Source organism: Lagopus muta, chromosome 5, assembly GCF_023343835.1.
Source record: "Lagopus muta isolate bLagMut1 chromosome 5, bLagMut1 primary, whole genome shotgun sequence".
Lineage (NCBI taxonomy): Eukaryota > Metazoa > Chordata > Aves > Galliformes > Phasianidae > Lagopus > Lagopus muta.
The window spans coordinates 7127023-7147412 of NC_064437.1; the positions used below are offsets into that span (position 1 = coordinate 7127023).

Here is a 20390-nt window from a genome sequence, read left to right on the forward strand (position 1 = left end):
GCTACTTTCTCCTCCAGGCTTGGCATTCTTGGTGCATCTGTGACTTGGGACAGTAGGGTCCCTTTTCAGGGTCTACAGGGTCTGCTTCTAAGCTTTCTTTGTGAGGCAGGAGCTCTAAAAGGGCACAGGTTAGTTTTTCAGAGCTTAAAATAATCCTGTTTCCCTGGGTCCTCAGAATATGTTGTGTTTAAATATATAAGGAAAAAAAACAAAACAAAACAACAAAAAAAATTACACACTTTAATAGAAATACTTTTCCTTCATTAAATTAAATCTCTAAAGCCCAATAGCATTTTCAGTGCTTATATGAAAATGCCAGTGGGGATTTGAGATTAAAAGCGGTATTTTTGTACAAGTCAATGAAGATCTCAATAGGAAAGAACACTCTTCAAATATAAATTCCTCCAGTATCGAGAAAGACAGATTTTCTACTTAGGTCTTTGATAATGCTTCTTCCAGCCTTGTTATGAAATTCTGTTTTCACATATCTGATATAAGGCTGTTACACATTAGCTCTCCATTTAATGAAACCTTATTAACGGTGCCTTTTTTATTATAGAGATATGCCAAGCTACTCAGATTTAATTCATGTTTAATGGTAAACATGAGGTGCTGTGACCCATTTGTATGCAGCTCATGTTTTCTGTTTCTATCCAAAAAAGTAGTAAATTTCATGTTAGAAAGAAAAGCATAATATATTCTCTGTTGACTTACTAGTATCATCTGGACATCATGAAAGGCCACTATATGTGTGTGATCCACAGCCAGATAAGTAGGAAAGGAATAGATTACGAAAACAAAATGTTTAAGAAAACCATATTTTTCTTCTCCCTCTGAAGCCTTCTGTCTATTCAAGCAAATAAAACCTTGAAGTCTGCATTTTTGTAGATAAAATACTGAGTGATTGAGGTGCCGATTTCGGAAAAGTGCTTTCCAAATTTTCCCAGTAAAGAGAAAAGCATGCATGAATTGTTTTCAGTAATAAATGCATGCAGATGTAAAGTTCTTTTCCAATCAAGTATCTCAAAGTGATGTGTTAAAAAACAAACAAAAAAATCACAGGTAACTGTTACTAGTGCTATTAAAATGATTGTAAAACTAGAGAGACAAACAAGGCCTGTAAGTACTTACAGTTCTTGTACCAAGGGACTTTCCATATTTTGGGCAAGACTTTTGATCCTGTAAGTACTGACAGAAACAAATGTTGTTGCCATTGTACTTTTACTGCTATGGTGTTAGTTTATTTTGATTCCCTTCCATTCAGCACAGTTTGAAAATGTTTGCTGAAAGTAGTGGGAGAAAGAGATGCATGTGGATTTGTGAGGGACTTGGCCAAAAGGAGAACTCTGCCTGTGGATGCGGGCATCTCCTGAACTTGGTGACAACTGAATGCAGTTTTTGAAGATCTAAACTTTGGGCTTAAATAGGATTTAGGTTATTTTAGTTGCTAAATCTGTTTTGGTTTTATTCTTGAGTGTCTTTTGAAAGGTTACTCATCAGTTTAGTGGAAGACCAACAAAAAGAACACAGGATTTTGAACTTCAGTCCCTGTATTTCAGACAATGCTACATCACATCCTTGACAGAGGACAGTGACCTTCAAAAAGTTTTCCATTATTTTTGAAGCTTTCTGAAAATTAGGACAGTGGTTTGGGTTCAGCATTGACAACTTCTGAAAAATCTCTTTAGGGTATAGTCCTAAATGTCAGTTTGGACATGTCTGATCTGAGAGAAAGCTGTGGGTTTTTTTTTGTTGTTGGCTTTTTTTGTTTGTTCTCTGCAATGATTTGAAAATCTGCTTGAACTTAATGTCACAAATCTTATTTTTTCCTTTCCTTGGAAACGTGCAGTTCTGCATTACACCATCGCTCTGGAAACAAAACTGCTTAAATTCACTTTGACTCATGCCTGCTGTCTGTATGGTAATACTTGTAGAACCTATCTTCCTTCTCATTAGCCACAGTTATTATAATCAACTGATCAGGAATGCAAAGATAAAGCAAATTAAGAGTAATCTATTCTCTGTTTCTCCTAAATAAGTTCATAAACTCAGAAGGCAGTCATTGCAAGTGCTGACCTAAATTTTCATTCATATTAAGCTTTTCTGTCATTTACTGGTAGTTTCTCATGAAAAGGGCCTTCATGATTAAGTCTTTCCGTTGCTGCTGTTGTTTTTCTACTTATTTGGAGTATCTATCCATTTTTCTTTAGTTTGAAATTGCTCCAAATATCTCAGATGTTTTTTAATGGGAGAAGAGTGGGTAATGTAGCTTCTGTCAGAGATGTGGGTCAGACCAAGCAGGGACAGTCCTCGCAGCCTGGTGGGATGGAGATGGGGGAAGATGGGATGCAGGTGTTTTGCTGGTAGTTACACAGGTGATTTAGCAGCCTGAATTGAGTAAGCTGTTTAACCCACTTGAATTCATCACTTGAATGGGCTTGAAATTGCTTTTCTTTTACTGACAAAGGGCTGCTTGAAAAATACCTCTGCTATAGCCTGAGGGATATTTGGGAAAGATTGTACCTCTTCTGCTATTGGGGGACACTTAGCTCGAACAGACATGCATGTGGTCGTGTTGTGTTCACTGGTTTGTAACTCAAGGAGGAACCCCAAGGTTGACTGTTTGCTCTGAAATCTACCTTTGATAAAGGCAGGTAGTGTTGGATTCCAGGTCCGTTGAAAACCATTAGCATTCTCCTGCTGTATCACATGCAGATTTTCTTGGCTCACAAGAATAGCATTACATGGAGTATGCATCCTATATCAGCAAAAGAAGTGCATGCACGCAGAGCCATAGCCAGGGTTTATAAGGCTTATTGGAAGATGTATGCACAACTCCCTCCTCCACCTCCTCTGTCCTTATTTTCAGCTGACATTTCCCCTGGCTGTGTTTTCCCTTCCTCACTTTTCTGTCCTTTCAACAGATTGGGGTGAGAAGGGTTGTTTTTACTTAAATAACTTAAAATCAGCAGTACAGTCTTTGATTTGTCACTATCCAGTATTGGCTGACCTTTGGATCATCTGATCATATTTGGGGCAACTCTAAGCTCTGTTCTGTAGCCCTGGCTCAGGAATGCAAATGCCAGGTGGCAAAGATCCTTTTGATGAGGGGACATGGATTCAGCCCCCATTCAAATAGAATAGCTGAACAACCAAAACTGTATCAAATGACATACTCTTCAATGTTGAAAGTTCCCCTGTATTTGTCCAGGAACTTCTGTACCATACATCTGTAAACTGAGTCCCTTTGTTTACCAGTGTTATTTGGCTTTGAAGAGGATTGTGTAAAGGGGTGAGGGGTAGAGCTTAATCCTCTTTGCCCCTTTTACTTAATTTGGGTCTTCCCATTCAAATCAGAAAAAAATTAGAAATGCTTGCTTGCTACATGCAGCAAGATGTCTGCAGAGCAAAACTTACTGCTTTTCGACAGAGGAGCCTTTTCCAGTGTAGTTGGTCACTGAGTTTGGTTGTCCAAACATAGTCCCATTTAGTGTCTCAATGACTGTCTGATTCCTTGCCAACAGCGTGCACTAAGTGAGACAACACAACCGTAATCCTGTGTGGTAAGGTCCTTGCTAAGGCTAAACACACATCAGGGTTTCTGGACACGTTTTCACTGCAATCATTGCCACTTTGTTTTGAGAAACTGTTGCTGGCTTCTGTCACCTTTGCTGCTTTCGAGATTCCCAAATAGGCTGCATCAAATAAAGGTGAAGCCTAGAGTAAAACTGTGAGATTTCTTGCTGAATACCAGATCATTTTCAGGACAATGGTAAGGTAACTGAAAAGAATACTCTGGATGAAGGTGTTCTGTGTGAATCCTTTTCTAGAATCCAACCTGTGTTAGAATATCTCCACAAGATAAAGATGAGGCTGTGGGCAGTAGAGTTTATGATCTGAGAGCTTGAAGTGACATGGTCAGATTGCACAGAAGAAAATGCACTGATGCCACAGTGTCAAAGATCTTAATGAGGTTGGATGATTCATGTGGGCAAAGAGGTTACTTAAAGTTCTTTGAAGTGACTTTCTTCCTCTTTTCTCCATTTTTGTGGGTCTTGTAGGGTTTGCACAGCGTGTGTAGCTGGCACCCTTTGTAGAGTTGGATGGATGAATATATCAAAAATGAGTCACAAGCAACAAAGTCCTAGGCTTTATGCTTCTTTGGCATTGAGTAGCACATCAAGTTCAAGCTACTTAATTAAGGAGCAGTAAACAACATGTCAGTGTAGATGGAAAGAAGGACACCATCACAGGATGTGGCATCCCTCTGTGATATCAATTACTGTCTGAATTTTTTTTTCTCCTCTTAATTTTTTAAAGTAAATATCCCCATTCTGCATACTGACTCACATTCTGTATTGATGAGAAATATAAGGCTTTAAAAAACAATTGCACTGTAGCCTCATTACTATGAAAAATCCATTACATGGAAGTCATTTGTCAAAGCCAACTGTTTAGTTGCTGTAATTTACATATTTATCAAGTTTGATTGGAATGTAATGACTTTGACTTTCTTTATTTTTTTAACCTTTCTAACCCTCTTTCCATGATGAGGGCATTTCTTTTTTTTTCTTCGTGGAAAAGGGCAAAACATAATTCAATTTAGATTCATTAATAAATATATGTATTAGGTTTCAAATTTCAATATTTTATGTTGGAAATGAGTTACATTTCCATGTTCTTACATATAAATTGATGTGGGGTCTTACCAACCCATGAAGCTTTTGTCCCTACCAAGGGACATGGCTGGCAAAGAATAGACAGCACAACACTCTGTAAATGAGATAATGAGTGTCAAGATATGCAGTTAATATTGGATCTCCATAATTCTAGTAGTTGAAGGATCAGACACGCATGGGTTTCCAGCATAATCACATGATTTATTATGGATGATTACTTTCATTTGCATCTAGTGCTGGGAGGTTTGTGACAGAGCACCAAATAGAAGCATTATATTCCCTTGAATACAGGTCTGGAGACCTTAGGGACTGCTGAGGACACTGATCCAAGCATCTTACACCCCAGTGAGCTGTTACAAGACAGACAGGCGGAGGTGATGAGAGCTTGCTGTAGCAGCTGATATTGGGAGTTGTTAAAGCTGAGCAGTGTGTCACTGCTTGCTTGCAACTGGCCTCAAGTGAAGAAACCTCTTCCCCCTGCTACGGAAAGGCTAGAAGATATGATTCACTGGCTGTGAGAATGGCAAGTGAAGAGCAGAATGCCAGCTCTTATCTGAGCATTGAAACTTTCTCTATAAAAAGATCATAAGGACATGCGGATTGAGCATGGTGGTGTTCCTGTATGTAGGAGTTCATTTGAAGGGGTTACCTAGTTCCTCTGGAATATTCCACTACCTGAGCAAAAGCTAAAGTATTTGGGGTATGCAAAATTAAGGCATTTTAAAAAATATCAACACCAACAGAAGAGGCAAGTGAGAAATAGATTGAAATTCTGCAAAGGAAATTGCTGGATGAATACCAAAGAAAATATCCTCGGGTGAGACAATGGAATCATTTTCTGTAGAAATTGGGTGCTTGCCAGATGAGGATGCTCTAGATGGGCGTGAAAGGTCCTCACCAGATCCAATGTGAAAGAGAATATAGATATTTTGGTGACTAACTTTGAGACATAGTGAATATCAAGCAGCAGGTGGTCAGGCACAGATATAACCAAAGTGACAAAAAATGAGCTGTGGCATCCAGATCATCAGCCCCTTTTCTGTCCTCTGCTGCTTCACAGCATTTCCCACTTGACATTCCAATCTTTGACGTGTCCCATCCTTTAAATAAATGATGACTGAGAGTGATCCCCTTGAGCTTCAACTTGGAGTGTGTTTTTATTAATTTATTTCTTGCTGTGCTAGATTTCTCCCCCTCCACTTTTAAAAGCTCCTTTGACTTTAATTAAAATTCTCCATAGGCTTATTGCCTTGAGAGAGAGATGGTGCATAGTATAGATTGGTTTTAACAGTTTGATGACTGGCTATGTGATACAAAGCTTGCACAGCCTTCTAGTGTGTGTGTGTATGCAGACAACAAAACAGTTTTTTACATGTGCACTATGCTGTCCATTTGACTTTACTCCTGAATAATGGGACAGGAAAGTTCAATTAGAATAATTGAACTATAAAATTGTTTGAGTTGGAAGGGGCTCTTAAAGGCCATCTGATCCAACTCCCCTGCAATGAACAGGTACACCTACAGCTCCATCAGGTGCTCAGAGCCCCATTCAGCCTAACTTTGAATGCCCCAAGGACAGGGCATCACCATTCTGGGCAGCTAGGTTTGGTAAGCACTTGTGCATATGAAGTTAGTGGGCTGCATGCAAACATTAGAGCAGAATTCTGTCTGTGTGAGGATCTGTTCTCAGTTTGCAGAAAGGCAGGGCACAAATGTAGCAGGCTGGTGCAGACTGCTGGAAGATTTTGTGTGTCCAGGTGGAATTTAAACATTTTGGTTTTGTAACAGAGAGGAAAAAGCCATCTAATAGTCTGTGAATCAAAATGGTAGCTTACTTAATTCTTGGTCCTTAATGAGAAACAAACGTGCTCACCCTCTGGGCATGCATCTCACCATTCTTCTATGAAGGGAAGGACAAGAATGTGGCAGCACTTTATCTTGCCAGGCCACAGAACAGATGGTACAGGCTAAGTGCTCTTATGTGTGCAAAAGAGCTGGTAACTCAAGTTCTCATGAATGAGGAGCTGCTTTCCACCCCATCTTTGCCTTCCCCCTTACATTAAAAAGGGCTGTTTTCTTATCCTGATTTGAAACCAGTGTCTAAGATTACAGTAAAGACAGGATTGCTTTTGGGCTGCTTCAGGGACACGTGTGAGTTTTGCTCTGTGGTGAGCTGAGGGCTGTCTGTATCCCCCATCTTGCTGAAGTATTTTGAAATTTGTGTTGGGTATATAAGCCCCTCTGCTGAGCACCTTAATATCTTGGTGCTACATGCTCAGGTCTGAGTTCTAATTTCAGGCAAGCAGAGAGTATGAAGAGAGAAGCATCTTTTTTTGTCTTGCAGACTTTAGGCTCTCTCTGAAGACAGTGTTGGTGCTTCCTGGAGGTCAATGTCATGTTCTGAAGAGCAGTGTTCTTCATGAATCTCATTTCAGCAGGTTGCTTTTTATTGACTGCAAGCTCAGCTACCAAAGAACATACTGTCATAGTTCAATAAAGGCCAAAACCTTTTGCAGAACACCTTATACGTCCTGCCTGGGATCACTGCTTTCAAGTCAGGCCTTGCACACAGAAGACTTTGTTCTTAACCCTGTCAGTTCCTCACCTTCTTCCCAGGGTGGGTCTGATGCAGTCAAAAGAAAAATAAGAAAAAAACAACATCATCATCTGTGTCTGTACTTAAGCATGGAGTGTGCCCACTCTATTGTAACTGGTATTTTGGGAAGAATAATTCAGAACAGTTCATGATGTTCATATCAGTGTCTGAGAGGTAGAATATAGGAGGTGAACCTAGTGACAACATTGGTTGCATTGCAGCGTGCTTTGCTGATTTCAGCCTTTGCTGGCAGAAGAAGGAAACCTTGATTATTTTTATCTTCGTTTCCTCCCAGAATGAGCCACACCTGACTTAGAACAAAATAGCTGTGTAGATATCTAAACAGCCTTGTCTATCGCTTCATACTTCTCTACTCTTCTTTTTCCACTCCTTTTCCTGTTGAGGTCTGTTGAGGCTGTTTCTTAAGAGAAGAGTGAGGCATAGCCCCAGTGGGTAGTAGCCAGGCACACCTTTCCTGATCTCTACATGCTGGTCTTGTAGTTAGTCCATTCTCTAATACTTTGTTCATTGGCCTTGTGAGATTAGAAGTGCCAGCCTAGTGGATTTTGGAGTTGCATCTCCAAATAGCTGTAGATAGCCTCTTCAGCTCTCCCTTTTATTTTACTTTTCTTTATTTATTTTAAGGTTCCATAGTGCAAGGACGTGACTCTGCATCTAGAAACTTAGGAGAATTTTGGATAAAGCTGTACTGGGGCTCTCAGTCCTCTTCTGTGCACATGTTTCTATGCCTTTTTTTTTTTTTTTTTTTTTTTTTAATTTGGAAAACTCTAAGCACTGAAGTTAATCACAGGCAAATCCACAGCAAAACTGGAACAAAGGTGTCCTGGCTGCTCCTGTGACTGCTGGACTACTCTGTGAGTGGTTGGTAATTCCCTCTTTGCTATCTTGGCTGAAATTCTGACATAAATTATTCCCTTATCTTTCAGCCCATGCATACTTGTAGCAAACAAACATAGCCTTAGCCCTCTCCACTGGAGAGAGCTGATAGAGAATTGCTTTATAACACGCCCTAGCAATATCTTTTGAATCCCTGGATTTTAAAGACAAACTGAAAAGATACCAATGTAACTGTAGTACTGCAGGTGGAAATGTCTTCCATCTGAATATTTTATTTCTAGCCCTTTGTATAGAGTGAAAGCTGCTGGGACAGGGAGCATTTCCAGAGGGAAGATAGCTGTGAAAAGACAGAACAAGATAGGTACCAGTTAGCACTGATTCCTTCCCTAAAGATGAGGCCTGCTTCTGTGGCTGCAGGCAGCTCCTTAGTATTTCTCCCTCTCCTCACTAATGTGTGGTTGTGGAGTTCAGTTAAGTGAAGTTTGTGGAACAGCTGTAGGTCTTTATACTGTCATTCACAGTAACTGGAGAAGTGCTGCTGTGTACGTAAGATACCGCTTTTCTATCTGCATCTGCTGTAACATATTTAAAAAGAGATAAGTGGGATGTGTTTTGGTTTGTTCAGTTTGCAGTATGATACCCAATGCTGCAAGAAAAAAAAAAAGAGTATTGCAGATCAGCATCCATACATTCAAATACAGATGGATTTGTTGTGATGCTACAGAATGGCACTGAAAGGCACCCAAGTAAAATGAAGACATTTAGAAAAAGAGGGCTAGAATGATTTTTTTCCTGCTGGTAAACTTTATTTTCTTGTTCTATACCAGCTGAAGGACACAAGCGTTTTGTGGGATTTGGGGAATGATTTCTGGGGTTCTGGGATTAGGCATCAAATTTAACAAGATGATATATAGCTTTGAGGAGACACATTTGATGTACCACTTAGCTTTCCCATAATTTACTGCCTGCCTGTGGTCTCTGGAGGGCAAGGGGTTTATCTACGCTCCAACTTGACTTTATAAATAGCAAAGCAGGAGAGGGAAAAAGAAAGTAGGCTGGGGACCTGCCTGCTAAACTGTTGTGGTATGATGGTGATGCAGGTAGGTGACATTAAATGCTACTGTCTGCATCCTTAATTATGAGTTGTCATCACCTTGGCCATTTGAGGACGATAATGTGCTGTTCATATTCTAGACTGCTATTCTTATTCATAGAACTGTATGTTCTAACGTTCAAAAGGGTATGTATAATTTAAAGACAAAACCTCAGGTTTTTTTTGGAAGTGTTTTTTTTTCAGCAGAGAGGAGGAGTGAGGAAAGACGATGTAAGTGTACCTTGACTGGTTTTGCATGTGGTTAATTTGCTTTCCTCAGAAGGGTGGCAAGCTGGAAGTATCAGACCAAATAGAAAAATGATTGCTTCCAAAACTTAATGGAGATTAAAAACAAACAAGGGGGTCTGTGAGGTAAGGAGAATCTTGCCCCACAATCATTTGCCATTTCTGATTTGCAAATAGCTTTGCAGTGTCATTTGATCTGTGCTTCAGCACAATTTTTACCAGGAGACACTTCTGGCCTTTTCCTTTACAGTCAGATCCCTTTCCTGGGCTATTAGGTTGAAAATGCAGTCAAGTATTAACATCAAAATTGTTTATGTAACCTCCTGCTGCATGGAACCCCTCCAAAATACCTTGCAATTGAGGGAGGGAAGGGGCAGGAAAGCAAAAGCTGGATGGAAATAGTACCTGCTCTGGGATTTAAATACAGAATCACACAGAATGGCCAGGGTTGGAAGGGACCTCAAGGATCTTGAATATCCAACCCCCTGCCACAGGCAGGGCCACCAACCTCCACACTCAATGCTAGACCAGGCTGCCCAGGGCCCCATCCAACCTGGCCTTTGAACACCTCTAGGGACAGGGCATCCACAACCTCTCTGGGCAGCCTGTTCCAGCACCTCACCACTCTCAAAGTAAAGAACTTAATAGGTCAACTCATTTCAGTATAGAAGTTAGTCTGTTGATATATGCCTGTCTAGTTAAACTGTCATTGATGTTCACTTAGCTGCATTTCAGCAGAAGTTGTTGGCCGTTAAAGATGCCTGAAAGGCATTGTTACAAAGGAATTGAAGGAGGAATAAAGAACTAGCTAGGCAAGGAGACCATTCACGTATTACATTTTCAGATTCCTGGGTGGCACTGAAATGTGTCGATAACTCATTCAACAACTACCTTCCAAACATTCTGAGCCTCTCATTCCTACTCCACCCTTTTGTTTGTCCCTGTAGGATGCTCGCATATAGCACAACCCTAAATGTTCCTTTCTCCCTTTTGGTTGGAGTATATTTAATTTGCTTTAAGCAGGAACAAACCTAAATCTCATGGTCTCTGAATAAGGAGCAGTTATGGAGGGGGAATACAATGAATGTCTTAATCCTGTGTCACCCTGCCTTTGAGACACTGTGTTACATTAAATTGATTTTGCAAATGAAAGCTAAAAGCTAAGCAAAAGCCCCCAATCTATTTTGCCTAAAGATGATTTTAGTGCTCTTTATGTTCCCCTAAATGACAAACCAATTTGTTACCTGCCTACATAAACATTTGCCTATATTAGCACCAGAAATGTTTTATTTTTATTAGCCCAAACTTTATCTTTTTATGAAGACACAAGGGCCCAGTAAAATTAGTGTGCAAATATAATACCCAATTTGCATTTTTCTATGGTCAGCAGAAAAGCTGAGCAAAATCAATTTGATATTAGGTCAGCATATACATCAATAAAGCATACATGCACACAGGACCATTGTAATGGTTCCTGTAATTTCTATGCTGCCAGAGTAGAGAGATTAAATAATATTAAATGCTCCAAAATAGCTTTGCTTTTAAGAGGGATGTAAAAAGAGAAAGAAGAGAGACTTTGGTATAAAATGGGCAATAAAGGATAATAGTTGCACAATCTCCAACTTTAAAACATTGTGACAATGATCTCAGAAGCAGGCTTCCTGCTAAAAGGCCCCAGTTCAGCAAAGCTCTTTTGCCAACACTTACATTTAAGCCCATTTTTAAACACAATAGAAGTCTGTCAAACTAAATCATGTATTTAAGCACCTGACAGAGTCAGGGCCAGAGCCTGAATGAAAATCTGGAACTTGAGAGGATTGGATCCAGTTTAGAGCATGCCAAGCAAGACCATTGCTGGGTAGAATCCAAGCACAAGGGGGGCTTTGAACAAAACTCCTCTGTGCTCTACATAGGACTACTTAAACATGGTGAAAGGTGAAGAGAGGCAGTAAGGGCATCTTGAAGACATGCTTCCCCAGCACACAGCTGACCTCCTGTAGGTTCTTCTGCAAGGCACTTGAGATCCCGCCTATGCCCCTTCCAGGACAAGGGGACTCAGAATAGGCATCTGACTTTTAGAAACTGTAATGTAGTCTTTACTTATTTCTGTGGTATGAAAGGCATCTGTTTTACCTGCTTAGTTTCTTTGCACAGCCTATGTGAGTCTTAAGAAAGAGGATGCTGGGAAGTGGCCTGCAATCCAACTATAAGCCGGCAAGAAGAGCTTGTTTATTTGACTCCACCTTGTCCAGTGAGATTTAGTAGGGACCTAAAATGACATTCTTTTACAACATGTGTTGCTGAGATGTGCGCTCCTACTTGAAATGACATCTGTGACCAGAAGTAACAAGAACAAATGGCATTAGGTGCTAATCTGTTCCCTTGGGAAAAGCCAGAGTACAGTAAAGGCTGCCTGGATTTGATTTGCTAAAGCAGTTTAACGTGGCGGAGACTAGACAGCCAGGACAGCAATGACATCAGTGTTTGCTTTCAACGCAGATGTTGTAGCTCTGTTGGACACAGACAAGGCGAGACAGCGCAGGGGAGTGTAATGCAATAGAGTTCTTTTCATTTCCTCTGTGAAGTCTTCAGCTCACGGGGTTTTGAATACAAAATGCTGGCAACAGCCCACCTCATAGTTCAAAACACCTGAGAAAGGAAGGCAATGTGGAATCTGTTTTGCCAATAGATAAAGAAGCAAATTGTTTAGGTCTCAGTCAAATTCTTCAGGCAAGGCAAATATAGTTAATGGTGACTGCAGTGGTAGACTTCAGATGGGAAGGAAGATGTTTAGCTCAGTCTTCAACATACCTACTAGAAGTAAGAATAGAAAATAATTCCAGAAATTGATAAGTTTTTTTCCTTGGAAAATTTTTTACATCTGGTATTTTGAAAGATCTGTTGCTATGGTAGCTGTTGGGGCATGAGGTACCACAGCAAAATATATACTCTTCATTTGTAAAGTTGGATAATTCATGGCTAAGTGGGTCTGTAGTTTAGGTTTTGGCATCTACTGAGAAAAGGTACACATCTGACCTTTTTTATTATAAATTCCATTGGTCTCTTCCATCCTGATGTAGAAAAGATGCTTCAACTAAAAGATTTTTAGTTCAATGCTAAAATGTGAGATAGTGATTTGTAGCTGTATCTATTGCTGGTTTTACTGGGTTGGCCTTGGCTGGCTGCCACACTCCCACCCAGCTGCACTGAGTGGGACAGGAGAAAATGAGATGAAAAAGTTTGTGGGTTGAGATAGAGATAGGGATCTCACTTACCTATTACCCTCATAAGCAAATAAATTTGACTGGGAAGGAAATTAGTTTAACTTAATTCCATTTGAAATAATCTCAGGTAGTGAGAAACCAAGACTAAAATTAAAACGCCTCATCTTCCCTGGAAAACTCCACTTGTCACCATAGGCTTCCTTTCCTGCTCGTTAAAGTTGGTTTGCTGATGCATCTCCTTCCTCCCACACTACTCAGTGTTAATGCAAATGATGCGGAGTGGTCATCAACTTCTAGCTGATGGTGTTGTATTCCTTTTTACTGCCTCCCACTTCTTTTCTGCAGACAGAATTGACCCCACATCTGCTATGTTTGTCAGAGACATTTCTTTCTTATTTCTTTGCCTCTGGGGCTCTGAAATGCCAGAGTGGTGAAGCTGGAGTATGAAAGAATGAATGACTGGTTAAGTTGCGGGGTAAGCTGCTGTAGAACATTTAGAAGGGCTGAGGAAATAAATGCCCCACGGAGATCTGTTGTCCCATTGCCTCCAGAGAACAATCAAAACCAACCAAAATGTATTGATTATTTCTGTGATTTTGTTAGATATGAAAGCTGTAAAAACTGAGATGAGAGAACTGAACATTTATAAGAACCAGGACTTTTTTTTTTTTTTTTTTAAACAGAAAAACAACCAACCAGAAAATCGTGAGGTGATCTCAGTCCCCAAATATCTTTCTATGTTTGGATATGCATGTAACGCATATACCTGATTTAATTATTTTATTTTTTTAAAAAGCTTGGATTTAGTTTTCAGTTGCCTTTCAATGTAAAAACTATTTCACAGCAGAGATTTAAATTGAATCCTGCTGTGTCCAGTACTTCCCCTGCTGTGTGTGTTCAGATCTAGGAAAGATACTAACTGAGGTCCTGACCTCTTATGGTCCTTAAAATCCCCAAAACCGCTTTGAAGAGGCATAACTTTTATTTCCTGTTTGTTGAATGCTATCACTGCACAGAGGGAACACACTGTGTGACCCAACCTGTTTACAACTAAGCAAATGGCCAAAGCAGTGTGGTTTAAAGATGGTAGGAATTAAGTGCTCAATTAGCCACCTTTTATGGTCCACCTCAGAGGTCCTTGCTATTTAATGTAATAGGGCAAGTCATTTCCTTAATGCAATTCATGTAGTTATTGTCTCACCCCAGTTTACTTCTGATCTCTTTTCCATACTTCAATATTCCTTAGTATCTCTTTTCATCAGAGCAGATGAGGACCCAAACAGAAGAGGAAAGATCCCTCAAAGCAAAGCCCGTGGTAATGAATGTAATTGGTTAGCACTTCACCATGCTTTGGTGCTGCTAAGGCTTGCATCAAGCGTTAGGCAGGGTTCAATTGGCTTTACGATGTGAATGGACCCCCACTGTTCTTGTTGCCCCAGGGGATATTTATCACAAGTGAGAGAGCAATTACCGTGCAGTTAAACTCCCTGTAGTAAATCTTGTTTTATAAAAGGAGAGCTAACTTTGTTGTTGCAGGTTTGGCTGCGCATCATTAGATTTGCAGCCCTTGTGCAGTCTGCTGCTGTGGCCTGGTATGGAGACCCAGTGACGCTGCCTACTTTAATTATAGATTGTGCTTATTTATAATGTATGACCAATTTTAATAAAAGGATATGCTTTAATATTAATGTTCCTTTGTGTCCTACATATGGAACCCAGTTTAAGGATCTTTTGTCTCTCTTTTTCCTTCTGCCACCTGCCACTCTGCTGCAGCGAACCTGCGCCCAGGTGCTGAACAGAAAGTGGTGTTCATCACTGCACGAGTCCATCCTGGGGAAACGCCTTCTTCCTTCGTGTGCCAAGGTGAGTGCCTACAACACCATGGTTTTGTAAGAAATGGGAATACCAGATTGGATTTCCTACAGATTCACTTGTTGGATTTGCCTAATTTTGTTGGTCTGATAGAAGGCTGAGTTCACGTGATGTTTTTTCCCATAATGGAGATAGTAGGGAGTCTGTCACCTCTACCCAGAGATCAGTGAGAATATATCAATCCTGAGATTTGTGAATGTTTGCTGAATTTGGTCAAAACTGAACAGTGGGCTCTGAGATTATTCAGGATTTTTTGACAGTTCAAGATCCATACATGTAATACGATGGCATAAGGCTCCTTCCTGTAGGGAAAAAATGATGGAAAAATTCCAGGAGTGGTTCTCAGTTGAGTGATCATTTTTCTCACTATCTACTATCTTCAGCATCTTTTCTGCTGTGAAGCAGTGGCTCTAGTTCTCCAGTGTAATTCTAAGAGGCCTCTATTTGTCTGAAGCTGCTGCTCTGAGAAGCACAGCTCCCAGTGGCTGACAGCTGTTCCCTGCACAAAGCATTCCTGCTAAAAATAGAAAGCAAATTACCCAGCTCATATTTATAAAGAGCTGTAAATCCCAGGCTTGTGGGTACAAATAAATAAATAATCCTGGCATGTGTTCGTATAGCTTCATTGTATAGGCTGAAATATTGTACTTATGGTATGTGACTTTTCACGGTGGTAAATTGTTGGTGGTATAAATCAATGCAACTTCCCTGAAACCAAGGGAATGTGTTAATTTACTACATCAGCTCAGATATGGCCCTGCCTAACCAATGAGTTGCATCAATCAAGCTTACGCAGAGCTTATTACATTGGCTGCTCGTAATGCTGCAGATTGGTTTGCAACTGGTCCTGTTGGTACCTAAAGACCTCAGTAGGGAAGGTCTGGCATGGCTTCATGGTCTTCTCTGTATGTTTCTCATATTGGCCAAGTCCCATATCTGGCATTTCTCTGAGGCAGAAGGTCAACAGCTGTCACTTTTACTGTCCTAGCCCAATGGGCTAAGGCAGTACCAAGCCTCTTCTCAGAAAAAGGTAAAACACTTCCTTTCAGAGATCAGACCTCCATAGCGAGTGCAGGGAAAGTCAGTTTTCCATCTCCTATGGTAGCATAGTCAATGTAGAGCATTATAGTACACATGGTGTTTTGTTAATGAATATGGATTTTTAATTGGATGCTTTGATTCTGTTCATGGCTGCTGGCAGAGCCCTGTGAAATGAGGGCTGAGGCATGCTGCTGAGGTGGTGTTTTGTAAGTGATATTATTTTGATAATGGAGAGTTTATACAAAAAGAGGGGGGAAAAAAGGATGTGAAAAAGCGGGTGGCAAATTTAGCCTGATGAAACAACTGGATGGAAGTCATGCTCTGATTGTCTGAGGAAAAACTTTGCATTTTACAGGAAAATTAAAACAAAAAGAGAGGGGGAATGTAAGAAGAGAGGAGGGGTCAGTCTTGGAGGAGCACATTAGAAACTTGCTGTGACTGCAGTTATAACGCACGCTTCACTCACTTGGAAATGCACAGATCTGAAGGCACTGAACTCCACTGTGCATCGAGCCATTCTGCCCAGTGCAGATGAAGCTGCCTTGTGTGTATAATTAGTGTCAAGACAAGTAGAAATGGCAAACATTTCAAGGCTGTTGCTGCGTAGTTTCTAGCATTGCCAGATGTGAAATTGGGTGCTTGCTCCATCTTTGAAAACTTTTGCGTGGTAGGGTCAAAAGAAGGGATGAAAAGGATCCCTTGGGCAGTCAAGTGAAGGCATAATAAGGAATTTTATTTCTGGAGTCCTGGGAGGAATTTTGGCAGAGTTAGATACTGCAGATTTAATATCCAAATGCAAGCCCAGTCAGTGTGTATGGAACATGTCAGGATTTTTTTCCTCGGTAGAGAGATTTCTTCTCAAATGCTTGATTATACTCACCACCTGAAGTATTAAGATATGGAAGCTAATCCCAAAGATTCCCCAGGTGCAAGCAGCATCTTATATATGGAAGAGCAGTATTTTGACTGCCTGGGCCTGGATAATCAGCCAACAGAGGAATCAATGATAAGTTACAAGCTTTCATTTTTCATTCTTCTATTTTGTTCTGAATATTTTATTCAGTTCTGGGTCTGTCATCTTTTTTAAGGCACTAAGCTCGTAACTAACTCCTTACCTGTCTTTGGGCTAGCTGCATCGCTTCCTGCTCTCTAATGTAGCACATGCACCAATTTCCTAGGGCCTGACACCACTATACTCTTACAGCTTCCACTGTCTGGTTAGGCAAGATGCCCTGAGAAGAAAGTTAAATAACTTTGATGCATCAGTATGTACTTGGTCCTGACTGTGGATCTTTTGTCTTCCACCTTATCCAGATGTGGAAAACCTAAACAAGAATATTTGTGTACCTATGGGAAAAGACCATAAATACCTCTTTCCATTCCGAGCTGTATTGTTCGGGTCATCCCTCTTCATACTCCATACTGAGGAATCCACCGTAAACTGGGATTTTGATGAAAATGCTCCTCATTCATGTACATGTGAGAACGTTGTAAACTCCGATGCAAGCGCTATTCTCCTTTCTGCTGTGGAATGCTAGCAGCAGTAGCCAGACTTCCTTAGAATCATTAAACACCTCGTCCAGCAGTTAAAAACAAGTGCCATAATATTTCACACATGGTGCGGCTGCTGAGCTGTAGCTCTCTTCATTAAAAGGCAGACAAAACCCCAAAGGGCCTCTTCACAGAAAGATGGATTACGAACTTTTGTTTCTGTTTTGGTCTTTTAAGAGTTATTACAATGCTTCAGGTCAGCCTTTTTAGGACATTTTTCTGATAGTTCTTAACTGCTTGTTGTGAAGTTCGAGGTCAGAGATGGAGAGTTAGTCAACAGAGAATGCATCGCATGAGTACCCGTTACATCCAAAGGTTGGGCAGTGCTCTCCTCCTCAGGCTGTGACACTCATCGTGAGCATTGATGCTTGTCATGTTTGGGGATGAGAAAGTAGAAATAGGGTCTAGGATGTAAAGGGTTCTGTTTTCAGTTTACTCTTATGAATGTTTTCTAACAGACTAGAGTCACTGCTGCTACTGGGGAGTTTTTATCATTTAAAAAAATAAAAGTGAATTCATTTTACAACTTGAATTAATCTCTTGTGGGCTGTTCAGATTTCTGAGAGGTTTTAATTATGATTTTGAATCTTTGTACCTGTCTTAAAAGGTGAAAAAACTGTTCTCCTCTGTTTCTCCAAAGGAAAAAAAAAAAAAAAAAAAGTATTTTTGTTTCAGAAAATATTTTATGTAAAAAATATATGCTACTTACTGTCTTAGTTTCACATTGCACTTCTAGGACAAGCATCTTAAGTAAGTAGATAGATACTTCTATCTTACAGATGGGACCAAATAATGTCTATATACACATGCAATATGCACGTGTGTGCAAAATCTGTCTACGAGTTCCTACCCTCTAATAGCTGATGTTTAGACAGCTTTCCAAAGGCTAATTTCATTTAAGATCTGTCAATAAGTATTTTTTTTCCCAGTGTTCTTAGTCTTATTTTCCTTCCTTTGCCTGCTAGATTTTCTTTGTGGGAGGCCGCAAATGCACGTGGAGTGTTGTAGGAGATTTGTTGGCTAGCATGTTGAAATTTGTTCTGTATGCCTTGGCTTTTGCAAGTCTAGCACCTGCGGCTCTAGCAACTCTAGATGTAGTTAGGCATGGACTGGTCCTCATAGGCTCAGCATCTCTTGTTAGAATGGGAACTATCTGTTGTCTTCGTAATATGTTTGCCAGTGTGATGTTCATAATGCCACTTAAATGTAGAAATAAAATATGGTCCTATAAGCATTTACTCTAAATAAAGTTTGCTGAGCTGGGAGCCCAGAATGGAAAACCCAGTGCTATAGAGATGGCAGAGGGATCCCACAGCCGGGTTTGCAGATGCAGAGCATCTTGTACTAAATGCAGTTTGACCTGAAGCTGACCTTGAAGATTATGGGCTGAACAGGGAGCAGCCATTAAAAAGAAAATGTAAGGAAAACAGGCACCTGGGACTCTTATCCATAAGAAATGGAGCAAAAATGACTTTTCAATCAATCTCTTTTCATTACCGCTGTTTAAATGGATGCTCCCTCTAGCTTCAGCTTAAATCAGATGATATGAAATGAAAAACCAGACTACGCTGGTCAGTGTCTTTTGGTTTTCAGTTAACATTCTTTGTCTGTTTTTTATCCCCACTCTCTTCCCACTAGAGGGCAGGAAAAAAAAACCCTGACACTTGTACAAATTTTAATTCTATATTTAAACAATGGGATAGAAGGGGACAGACTGCCTGAAAGCAATGTTTCCACCAACTGTTTCTGCTGTTGTAGAATAACTCACCAGGCTGGTGGGTTATTGAGCTTGCTCTCTACATGACTAAGGTGCTATTTCCCCCTTAGTGTGCTACAAAGGATTTTATTTCAGGACAGATTCAAAATATTCTTTTATCTCTTATTTATTTGTTTGTTTATATATTTCTGGAGGATCCCTGAAGGAATTAACAGAAGAGTAAAGTTGCTGCAACAGAACTGAGACCCCTTCCCTTCCCTTCCCTTCCCTTCCCTTCCCTTCCCTTCCCTTCCCTTCCCTTCCCTTCCCTTCCCTTCCCTTCCCTTCCCTTCCCTTCCCTTCCCTTCCCTTCCCTTCCCTTCCCTTCCCTTCCCTTCCCTTCCCTTCCCTTCCCTTCCCTTCCCTTCCCTTCCCTTCCCTTCCCTTCCCTCTCTGCTTTTTTTTTTTCTTTTTTCTTTCTTTCCTTTGTGACAGACACATTGCAAATGTGTAGAGTCATTCAGGAACTTGTTGCTTCTGCTTGGAATTTCTGCTGAACTTTGTCATTCATTATGAAAAAATAAGAGAAATAAGCTGCACCTGGATTAAAAGTTGCTTTTCTGCTTCCTTCACTAAGAATAAATCTTAGAGCATTAAGAGTGTAAGTGTTAGCTGAAAGACAGGACATGGCATGTTTTAAATACAAGAGTATACACAGCTAATGAAGCCTTTACACATGAAAAGAACCTTTCTGAATTAACACAGGTGATAATCTTGCTTATCAGTTTCTAGAGGATAAATTTCACCTAGAAAAATGGAACTGTGTTCCATAGGTATTGGTATAGAATGATTTGGTTCTAGCAGCCGTGCTGGAGGAAAACACTGAGTCCCAAAATTGCCTTTTGTGGTAGTGATAGGATCCTCAGGGCTTGAGGGCGTTGTCTGCTGGACTTCACCTAAGGCTGAATTTGTGTTGGAATACATGCTTGCTTTTTGTCAATTCTAACTTCATTCTATGTACTTTATTTGTTGTACTTTTCATTTTAGCAAGCTAGATCTTCATTTCTCAGCTGTATTTCCTAGCAGTGGAAAAAAAAAACCAACATAGAATTCCATAGAATACATGAATTTTACATAAACATGTTTGTCATACTAATGTCAGGTTTCAGTTCTGTCTTCTCTGCTAAATGAAAGCAGATGAAAGCAAATGCTTACACTATGCTGGTTACATCTAGGCTCAAAGAAGTGAATATTTCTGTATGTATCGCGACATAGCTTGTGATTCATCTCAGTGCAGGAGGGTGCTCTGCTCTGGCCATGCTGCAGCTCTCAGACAAAAGACTGCCCTTTGTGGTACCTTTGCCAGTGTTTCAGCTTGCTGACTGCATTTCTGTTACTGAAGAGAATGGAACTAAATAGAAGCTCCTCCTTAAAGGGCTTCATACTGTCTTCCTGACACAAAAGTACAAAAATGCTGAGCTTCCATTCCTTTTCAGTATTCACTTGTATCCCTTGCAAACCTCCTCTCCCAGCT

The 20390-nt window shown here is 40.3% G+C and overlaps 1 protein-coding gene across 2 annotated transcripts in view; it reads left to right on the plus strand.

Moving 5' to 3' along the window:
- The window catches only part of BEND5 (BEN domain containing 5), an 851759-nt gene that overhangs the window by 630981 nt on the left and 200388 nt on the right, over positions 1–20390 (plus strand). For both annotated transcript variants that reach the window (XM_048944758.1, XM_048944759.1), the window contains exon 7: positions 14470–14559. In XM_048944758.1, the coding sequence (XP_048800715.1) occupies positions 14470–14559 (90 nt within the window). The remainder of the gene's footprint in view (positions 1–14469; positions 14560–20390) is intronic.